This window comes from Pyxicephalus adspersus, chromosome 6 (assembly GCF_032062135.1).
Source record: "Pyxicephalus adspersus chromosome 6, UCB_Pads_2.0, whole genome shotgun sequence".
Taxonomy (NCBI): Eukaryota; Metazoa; Chordata; class Amphibia; order Anura; family Pyxicephalidae; genus Pyxicephalus; species Pyxicephalus adspersus.
The window spans coordinates 17827926-17839026 of NC_092863.1; the positions used below are offsets into that span (position 1 = coordinate 17827926).

Genomic DNA, 11101 nt, shown 5'->3' on the forward strand with positions numbered 1-11101 from the left:
ACAATTTAAAAAAAAAATTTCATGAAAAACAGTGGATCACTTTTGGTACAGAAATCTAGACCTCAGTGTAACGCTCAGGTGGTTAAGCTCTCTCCAATTCCTGATAGGAGGTCATGAACATATCACCCAAATCTTGCAGGATGCAACCCTAGGTGTACCTCCTACATATCTGTCAACCTTTTCTAACTAAATGGCAAAATAACCTAATGTTATTAATGTGTTAATGTACTGTAAAATCACAGACACCAGAAACATTTACCTGGGCTTCCTTGGCCGTCGTGGACGAATCTCCTCTGGGTTTTTACAAGAACGAATATCATACCCGTACATGGCAATAAGCTCATCACGAGACTTTGGAGCTTGTTCATCCTCTCGAAACCGGTCGTGCTCCCATCGCCCTTCATCTTTCCACAACTTGCGTGGGTGGCGACCTTTTGGCCTAAAAACAAAATTCAAACATTTTATCTCAAATATTTATGTACAAAGATCAGATATCATTTGCTTACATTTATATGCTCAACATAAAATGTTTCTCAAAACGTTTACAGGGACTCTTGAGGCAATAGCTCAGCCTCTAGGAGGACGGAAGCCCTAGTGTGCTTTACAGCTTAGCTCAGAAAAATAAGATGAAGGGGATTTTAGGGGGTAGTACATTTTAGAAAGTTCACTAGGGAACACTGAAGACCTCTGGGGTCTTTGCAAATTTTTATTTTAACCTCCCTAGAGGTAACCCCGAGTGTGACCCGGGGTCAAAAACTTGCTACAAGTGGTAACCTCGAGTCACACTCGGGATATGTAAACCTATGGGAAGGTAATAGTAAATTGAGCATTACCTGATCCGCCGGCGTCCCGCGCCATCCAGTCCTGCGATCTCAGTCTTCTTTCTTTTTCCTTTTTCCAACTTCTGCATCAGATGAGTCACTGGGGAGTTCCCAGTGACGTCGGTGCGTGTACTTTGCCGGCGGGGCGGGAAATTCAAAATCTATTTGTATTGCATTCAATACAAAATAACTGTATTGAATGCAATACAATACATTTTTATGTGTAAAAGCAGTACATTGTTTTCAAAAACATTTATTTTACAGTATATATATATATATATATATATATATATAAATAATAGATAATAGTATGAGTATAATGTGTATTTGTTTTTGTTTTTTTAAATATATAGATTTTTTAATTTATTCAATTTATTGTTTTTACATGATTGTGTTTACAACTTTATTATACTCAGACTATTATATTATACTGTAAAATAAATTTTCATGAAAAACAATGTACCGCTTTTAGACATATAAAACCGGTAGGAAATGAACCGCTAGGGAGGTTAATATACAATTACTATAGTTACTACTTATGTAAAAAGGAAAAAAAAAAAAAACATGCTTTTAAACCATATCTTACTTTTTACAATATTCTACCTACTTCAAACAAACCTGGCCTCTCATTAGCAATAATAATTGTACCTAGACAATTCACCACAAAATAAATATCCCACCTGACTTCCTCATCATTTGTGTGTCCACGCAGATCATGTTCAAAGAAAAGCCCCTTCCGAGGGATGTATGCAGGATTCTTCCTGTCTTCATCGTCATCTAACTGCTTCTGAGTCTTCTTGGAGACCTTGATTTCATCAGGTTCTGTACTTTCCTGGGAATGAAACATGGTTACTCATAAAAACTTTCAAAAAGTGTGTGTGTGCAACTACAGATAAAGATCTAAATAGGAATTTTAGGTTTTTACTGCAGTTTTCTGATTTTTCACCTCACCTTTCCGGTATCAAATGAGAGTTCTGTCTACAAAAAAAATGCACTATACACAAACCACATCTCTAGGTGTCAGTTTTCTCTCTAGATCCTCAGATATGAACGTACTATGGCAACAGCAGATAACGAAAGACTCGCACACATAGGAGAGTCCACCATCAGTCAGAAACTGTACTTGGGTATTTCAACATGTACAACTCCTGAAAGGAATATGTTTCTCCATTCAATGCACAGAAGCAACACAATGCAGCTGACACAGCCACATCAAGCAGGGAAGATAGAAACACAGAAACCAAAACAAGAGACAGGTATTGAAAGTCACATACAGCAACCTGCAATGTCATTTTGTTTCCTATTACATTGCATTATTAGAATGCTTTTAAATTAGGAGATTATGTCCAGTGTAAACGATTGTGTGCAAGAAAGTTCACCTGTGCCCAGGGCACATCAGTAACAACTTCAACTCACGTTTAGGAAATTTTATCAGACACTTACAAAGTATATTGGACTGCCAGTGACAACAAATGACTTAACAAAAAGTAAAAAGAATGAGAGAGTTCAGTTACATAAAGATGCTCAATCATTGTCACTGGAAATTATATTGACCTTTTGTAGGAACAAATACTTATGGTATTTGTTCTAAGGGGTTGAGGGATGAAACGGCAGCGACATTGTTTTGTATGACAATGCAGAAAAATTAACAAAAAATATATATTTATATATTATTCATCAAGACACTGCATTTTTTTTACCTGTCCATCTCCACTCTGACGTTCCCCTGTCACTGACCCCTTTGTCTTTTTTTCTACTTTTGTGGTGGTTGTGGTGGGGGTGGCAGTGGTGGTGGTGGTAGTCTCAACAGCATTATTTTCTGATTTTAGGGTAGCTTTTAGCGGCTCCTCCTCACTTACGTGACCATCATTTTCCTCCTAAGGAAAAAAGAAAACAGTAAAATTCATAAACTTAAGTTAGAATCTGTCACCCAAAAGTATTAGAAGTACACTATACCGTTACTACTTAACATATCCCCCCTGCTTTCATACTCAAAACATTCATCTTGACTTTGCTCCCCTGTCAGGAATTAAAGTAACCAGCAGTTCCATTATGGAAGGATTGCGACTTTCTCCACGTAGAAGTGCTAAATCAATCAGAGCCATCATACAGAAAATGCATATCTTTCTGTAGGCCAGGACTTGTATTTTACATAGGATGTTCCTTTGCTACCAGCACAGAGGTGCGGGAGAGCAAAGACAGAATATTATATGTTCTCAATGAGGTTTTTATTAGGTCAAGTACCTTAAAAGTCTGTGCTTTATTGGTAAAAACAAGTTAGGGGTAAATGATAAGCAATATAAAATGATAATAAGGAGTCAATCGGGGCAAATGTAGGAAAGTGAGCTATCTTAAAACCTGAATATTTACTGTGGTAGTCCCCCTCGGACGCAACCAAGTTCTTTGAGGCAATGGAGCTAGGATATTTGGAAACCATGAAGCTGTACCAAGAGGACCAGACATGAAGTTCTGCCCTATACTAAGACATTCCCCTTTATAAAGCATTGTGCCCTAGCTTACTTGGGGAACATCGGACTTTAAGAAGTAACAAATATTAGCTTGTGTGATACAAGCCACCCAAAACAATATTAGCCAGTTTAGGACAGAATTACTTTAAGGGCAGTAACAGAAAAAAAGATCAGTGATTCTATACAAATACAGATTTTTCCATTGATTATTTGTAGAATACTTACTTCAGACTCTTCAGCACTTTCGTAGTCTGACAGAACGGCTGTAAATCAAACAGACAGAATAAAATTTAGAAGCAAACAAATAACTTTACAATTCCTGTAAGCTACAAAGGACACAGCTAGTTCCACACATTTATGCTGGCTAACATCTCAATAGAGCTGCAGCTGCAGAGCTGGCTGACTGTAAAGCCAAACTCTCGCCTGTCCCAAAAACACACAAAAGGGTAATCACACAAGATGAATGAAGTCTTGTTCATTCATGCAACCACTGACTCTGGGAATTCAACACAAAGTTAAACCCAATCAATGAGGGGAAACGCTTGGTAAAATATACAACAACTAGCAAGTGACAGCCAGAACATATTTGGATGGAACACAATACAGACGTCGCATATTAAACTATCAGATAGATAATCAGAAATAAAACAATATACAGAAACAGTGTGTTGGTTTAAATCATATCCAATGCATTTCAGAAATATGATATATCAATTATAACACTAAGGTAGCAGCAACTAATATAGATTTATCACCAATACAGAATAAAAGACCTCAAATCGGACACATGGTACACCTAAATAAAGGCTCAAGAAGTTCTTCTGTGGGCTTGAAAACTAAATCTGGGCCAGTTACAAAATGCAGTGCAAATCACGAATGCTGAAAATTCACTTTTTATTTCAGTAACCAGGATCTATACATCTATAACTCAGTGGACAAGAAAGCGGATAGTAGGTTGGCAGGGCATTTCATTATACCCGCAGAAACTACATCTTCTAAAATTGGCAGTCCGATCACTCCGGGGGTGTCCGGCATCGGGTCCCTCATGGTCTCGGCATCCGTCCCGGAGCCAGCGCTCCAGGCCCCACCATCTTCGCCTTCTCTATCCTACGTCACCTGACCCAGACGTGAGATTGCGTGACTTAGGATGGAAAAAAAAGTTGCCGATCTCAATACGCATGAGATCGGCAAATTTTTCTCCTTCAGCAAAAAGGGCATGCTCGGCATGCGCAGAAGGAGTGCCCAGGAGCCTCCCGGGATGCCTGACGTAGGTATCTCGGGAGGCTTTGCACTCCCATTCATTCTCGCCCGCCTAGGCAGCCGAGAATTGGAGGCGGTGCTGCAACCTTTAAAAAAAACAAAAGAGAATTTTTACCTTACATAAAAGAGTTCCCTGTAGAGTGAAAATTCTGAGTTTAGGTACGCTTTAAGTAGAACTTGTATCTAAGTTGAAACAGGTATATTATTTTATTGAATGCAATTGGAACAGATGTTTGTCTCAACATATTAGGCAGTGTGGTGTCAGTTACTGTATAAAATCCTCACTGTGAGTTAATCACAAAGAAAGAAAGAAAAAAAAAAACTTTATGGAGCCTGGACATTCATTAAGCTGTGCTCTGATATGCAAAAAGAAGCAGCTGAAGAGTTTTTCTTGGACATTAAAGAGTTACAAGATGTTGCAGAAGAGCTCAGTCCCTTAAGATCACCCACAACCTAAGCCGTGTTTAGGAAAAGATTTCTTCGGCAAGTCATGCAAACCGCCACTTGCCCCCCCATCAAGCCCCTGTCCTGCACAGGAGTAGAGAGCCCTGTTCTTATCTAGGAAGCGTCTGTATGTCGGATGTCCTTAACTCTGGGCTACCTGTATAAGAAACACCTCCCTCATACATCCAGTGACACAAACCTTTTCTGTGCCCATATGTCCTCCTTAGCGATTCTGCCACTCAGCAGCTTTATGCCAGCAGCAGGATCGCAAGTCTGATGTGCTGCCAATTTTTCTTTGTCTAGAACAAACTGAAGAATTCACAAACCACAGTACTGAAGGCCACCGTGTCCTTACTTCTAAATCTCTACGTATGGGTCAGATAACATTAAATAAACGAGTTTCAAGCAAAGTGCCATTCACTTACCATCACCTTCAATGCCATCCTCACTTTCCTGTAAAAAGAAAAAAAATTATTATTATAGCAAATTGTAATCACATACAGTTCTATATACATTTTGATTTACTGTTAAACCACTATAGTCTGATCCCGACAGATGTAATATAAAATATCCACATTTGAGAATGTATTACTAAATAGGATAAAACATTTGTAATTAAACTTGAATGTTTAATAATAAACACATTAGTTACATAGAGCCAATTCTAAGAGCTGAAGATTATATATACCAGCAAGCAGCTAATTTATAGATTATGCACAAATGGATAGGAATATGTTGGGAAAGGGTAATGTGGTCACTGGCACCATCTATCTCTCTACATGAAAGATGAAATCAATTAGAAGTAAATATGCAGTGGATAAGTCAGATCCTGGGTCTGGAGTTGTCCTCATTGGGATATTTCCTCTCTCTTCTTGTTTAGACTTTTTAATTGAAACACAGATTGTTTTTACAGCAATACAACTCACAAATCACTGCAACCAAAAGCCGCTACTGGATCAGTTTATTTAAAATAATGACCAGTGTGTATCCACAGCCTGGAATTATTACCATTCAAGTATTCACCGCAATAACAAAGACCTAATCCAAATTATTTCTAGGCATCTTTACGATTAGGCTACGTATTAGAGGTGAAACGCGTAAGTGGCAAGGTCCAACATAAATTTTGGAGTTTCATTTACTAATCCACCGAGCCATAACTGAAAGGAATGGGATCACTACTGCCAGCCAGTCAGAGGAATGGAGTTTACATTCTCATATTCTACAGACAGTAGATCTATGCAATGACCCATTACAATGTACATGCTATGGTAAGGAAGGCAAGTGCATTCCTATACAGAAACCTCACTCCTCCACATGTGTTGAATCACACTGATTTACATGTGACTGTGCAGCTTGTGAAAACACCACAAAGTGACCCCCCAACCCCTCCTTCATTCTCTAGCACAAAGGGCTTCTACAATCACACCACATTGTATGCCATGCGCTTTTATAGCACTCATTAAACAGGAATGTGGAATACAAAGTCAGCACATTTACATATTGTAATGCAATGTATCTATAGAACACATGTAAATTACACTGCCAACAATTCACCAGTTTTTCCTAACTTCAGGATCTCTTTAAAGCACATATATGTGTAAGAAAAATGCATACAGTAGGTAAATATGGCAGCTAGGAAATCTTCCTGGTCAAATGTGAATTGGAGGCCACAAGATCCCTGCTTTATGTATGATGCAGTTAGCAAAACTTTGAATAAAGGTTTATTGTTTTAATAAAAGCTGCCACTGCACTGCTACAGACTTAGACTACATAAGGGGTGTCAAACTCTGGCCCGGGTTTTTGGCCCCCAAAAGGAATCCTAAATATAAACTGCAGCTGGCCCGCCACTGCAAAAAAAATAGCGCTGCTATTACAATTCCTGGTATCACTCGCGTCTATAGACCAGCGGGCTCTCTGCCCATGCGTGGCCCCGCGTTGGACTGTTTTATAGACGCAAATAATGCCGGGAATTTCAGTAGCGGCGCTATTTCAATGAAGAGGGAGTTTCAGCGGCGGGCCGCTCATAAGACTTAGCTCTGCATTGGCCGCGCCTGGCATTTCCAGCACTCCCCTTCAGCTGTACTTTTCCTTGCTACTCCAAGGCATGGACTTGAATGGTTGGATTTTCATAAAAGAATATTGTTATTATTATTGTTAGCCTGTGCAAAAAGGTTACCATTGAAATTTAACGCAAAAGGCATTATAGAGAAAGAGGCACGAGATTTTTCTACATAATATTTAAAAAAAATGTTTATACCTCTTCTCCAAATAGGCTTGTTCCAGATTGAATGTGAAGCTAAACCTCTGTTTCCATATGAAAAGGTTTATATCTAATGAGAAGGAAAAATTTCCTCAATTTTTTCAATCAATTTCAAGATTGGCCAGCAACCTATAGGTTTTTAATTTTGGCCCTCAGTGTATGTGAGTTTGATACCCCTGCTCTACCTACAGTATTTATCACTGGAAACAAATTAGTAACGACCGATCGTCCGATAATCGGTAAAAAAAAGTGCACAACAACAAACGAAGAATGTCGCTGGAAACTAACAACGGATCTGATTGGGCTGGGATCGTTCACCATCTATTGAGCGTACAGACGTTCAGGGATCGTGCAGTACACTTTCTCCGATGCACGTCACTTCCTGCATCGTTCAAACGATCGTATCTAGTGTGTGTACATTATTGGTGGATTTTATTTGAACAATTGTATCGTTACAATATGTACAGAATTGTGCACAATACAAATGTTTAAAGTAATAACTGATCGGTCATTAATCATCTGTTTTCTAGCGACAATTATTGCATGTGTGTACCTAGCCTTAGTCCCTATTTAATGTACAGCGCTGCATAATATGTTGGCCCTATATAAATCCTGTTAAATAATAATCATTGATTTTTGTGGCATGGTAACTCCCAGCAACCAATGTGAACCTAGTGCTCCATGCACAATAACCCCATGCATACACACTATATAGATCTCATTACACAAAAATAAAAGAGCCAAGTGCAGTATCCATAGCAACAATGCAGAGTTTGGTCTAGCTGGGCCTTAGGATAACACAGGACCCTCGGGGGTGCCAGTCACAGGGCGGTCACTCTACATGAACACAGCCGGCCTTACACTTACACATTCAGACTTGTCGCCATCCCTAACGTTCTCCTTAACCTCTCGGCTTTCGTTTCTCCCTGGCAGGCCCGGTTGTTCCCCGGACCCTGCGCTCTCACTGCCGGACTCTTCTTCCTCTTCCTCACTGTCCTGGGACGCGCGTCTCCTCCGCCGCCTCCTGTCCGCCATGTCGGTGAAGTGAGAATCCGCGGGGATGCGATGCAAACTACATTTACCGCCGTGCAACACGGCGCACGTACAGCTCTATAGAGATGACTGAGGTAAAAGACTGCACTTCCCAGAGTCCTTCGCGCTTGTGAAGTCGTGACGTTGTTTGTACACCTTGCTCCCAGATTGCTGTTCGGCGATAATATATTAAAGGGCGGGGCAAAGGTGTGAGGCGTGTCGGTGTCTTCACACATAGAGCTCGATTGAGATGACTGACGTAGAGGACTACATTTCCCAGAGTTCTCCACGTGGCGAGAGTCGTAATATCATTGGCGCGGCGCAGGATTTCATTCCCAGATTGCTGTTCGGCGATAATGTAAAAGAGGGCGGGGAAAACCGTGTGAGGTGTTGGGGAATTCATTTGTTTCACATGTCGGTGAAGAGCTGTTTGCTGCTGCTGGGGGTTCATTTAGTAACCACAGACCGTACAAGTCTACCCAGTGACCGCTAATATGAGGGTGCTTCTCCTATCACCCAGAGGTGCCCTTATAAGATAGTCCACCACTAGGTTATAATGATGTTGTTGCAGCACAATAGTAATGAGTACTTTCTGTGCTCTATCCTGATTTAATAAATATTTCTTATTATTCTTTTATGTTGAGGTTGCTAATGTATGTACAAACAAGACAAATACACATACTTCCCTTTATTTTTATACATATCAATTTTTTCTCTTCTTTCCAGGTAAACTAATTTCTTTAGCACCAATAATATTTATTATTTTTTTTATATTATGTATTTTTATTCCAAAATACTAATCTCAGGTGAGTAAAACCAAATACTTTTTTCTTTTATTTATAAGGCATAATTGAAACTTTCCTCTGTGAATATAGATTTATATATATATATATATATATATATATATATAATCGATGTAGAAAAACATTTTTTTTATTTTTAAAATACGTGTAGTCCCCAGGTTACATACGAGATAGAGGCTGTAGGTTTGTTCTTAAGTTGAATTTGTATGTAAGTCGGAACAGGTACATTATTTTAATAAATGCAATTAGGACAGATTTTTGTCTCAACATAATATTAGGCAGTGTGGTGTCAGTTACTGTATAAAATCCCCACTGTGAATTAATCGCAAACAAATTAATAAAAAAAGATTTTTGAAGCCTAGACAATCATTAACTTCTGGAGCAAGCTGTGCTTTGATATGCAAAAAGAAACAACTGCTGAGTTTGTCTTGGTCATTAAAGAGTTACAAGAGCTTGCAGGAAGAGCTCACCCCCTAAGATCATCACAACCTCAGCTGTGTTTAGCAAAAGATTTCTTCTGCAAGTCATGCAAACTGCCCCTCCCCCCATCAAGCCTCTGTCCTGCACACAGCGAGCAGGGAAGCCCTGTTTGTATCTAGGAGGTGTCCGTATGTCAGGTGTCCTTAACCTGGGGATTACCTCTATGTATACAATTGACACCTTTCATGATGATGCCAGAACCCACGCACTCTTCCATTACAGGCTCAGACCTGCTTCTAATCATCCTGGGGGGACAGTAACGCAGGGCTGTGAATGCAAGAAAAGTTGTGTCCATATGGGGGACATGATCAGCGGGGTCAGGAGAAGGACGCCACTGGGGGACGCACCGGCCAGAACCGCAGACCACTGCTTTATATCACATTGCCTTTTTATCATGATGCTATCTCTTACCCAGGATATTGACACACATGTAGTCATCCATTGATCCCAATGAAAATGTGATTTACCAGACCTTGCCATTATCAATCAGTGCTTCATTATCCATTTACATGTTTATTGTAGGACAGGAAATGGGCGATCTGACTGGCCTGGGTCAATGCAGCCCTATTCCCAGCATGAGCACTGTGTGTTCTGACACCTTTCTCATGGCCAGTATTACGTTTTTTGTTTTAGCAATTTGCACCCCTTTCGGGGATTGGACCAAATGGTGTAAGCCACTTGCATTACATCAATGTGCCTGTCCAGTTCACCAGTTTTCTATTCTTAGATCTATTATTCTGGAAATCATCTGACCTGGTTGTGTAACCATTACATTATAGGTAGTCCCTGGGTTACATACGAGATAGGGACTGTAGGTTTGTTCTTAAGTTAATTTTGTATGTAAGTTGGAACAGGTACATTATTTTAATAAATGCAATTAGGACAGATGTTTGGCTCAACATATTATTAGGCAGCGTGGTGTCAGTTACTGTATAAAACCCTCATTGTAAGTTAATCACAAAGCAAAAAAAAAAAAAATCTTTATGGAGCCTAGACATTCATTAACTTCTGGAGCAAGCTGTGCTTTGATATGCAGACAGAACTGCAGAGTTTGTCTTGGTCATTAAAGAGTTAAAAGAGGCTGAAGAAAGAGCTCACCCCCCTAAAATCACTCACAACCTCAGCTGTTTTTAGCAAACCCCCCTGCAAGCTGTTCTGCGCGCAGCCTGTTTGTATCTAGGAGGCGTCCATATGTCAGATGTCCTTAACCCGGGGGACTACCTGTATAGCTATTGTGATAGTTGCTACTTTCCCATTTTCAATAATTGACATCAATATGTAATGATCAGATAATCAATGCAGATCACTTTACCTGCCAGTGGTTTTAATGATTTGCCTGATCTGTGTAAATGTATGTAGATATTCCTCACTTACCGACGGCTCAGGCTTATGACAAGCTCTCTGATGAGTACAGTGTGTCAGAACAGCATATGGCAGCACGGCGCCTCTTCAAGCTTCATGACTCTTTCCCCCATCCTGTGCACCATTTCCTATTTTCCGTCCTCAGTCCAGGTCTTGCAGGCTGTCGGTGCT

General features: G+C 39.9%; 1 protein-coding gene across 1 annotated transcript in view; it reads right to left on the reverse strand.

Moving 5' to 3' along the window:
* The window catches only part of CASC3 (CASC3 exon junction complex subunit), a 19735-nt gene extending 11338 nt beyond the window's left edge, over positions 1 to 8397 (reverse strand). Inside the window, exons 1-6 of the mRNA XM_072414821.1 lie at positions 8121 to 8397; positions 5419 to 5446; positions 3515 to 3552; positions 2522 to 2698; positions 1502 to 1653; positions 260 to 439 (exon numbers count right to left, since the gene is read on the reverse strand). Coding sequence (XP_072270922.1) covers positions 260 to 439; positions 1502 to 1653; positions 2522 to 2698; positions 3515 to 3552; positions 5419 to 5446; positions 8121 to 8288 — 743 coding nt within the window. The 5' untranslated portion in view covers positions 8289 to 8397. The remainder of the gene's footprint in view (positions 1 to 259; positions 440 to 1501; positions 1654 to 2521; positions 2699 to 3514; positions 3553 to 5418; positions 5447 to 8120) is intronic.
* Between the last annotated feature and the right edge of the window lie 2704 nt (positions 8398 to 11101).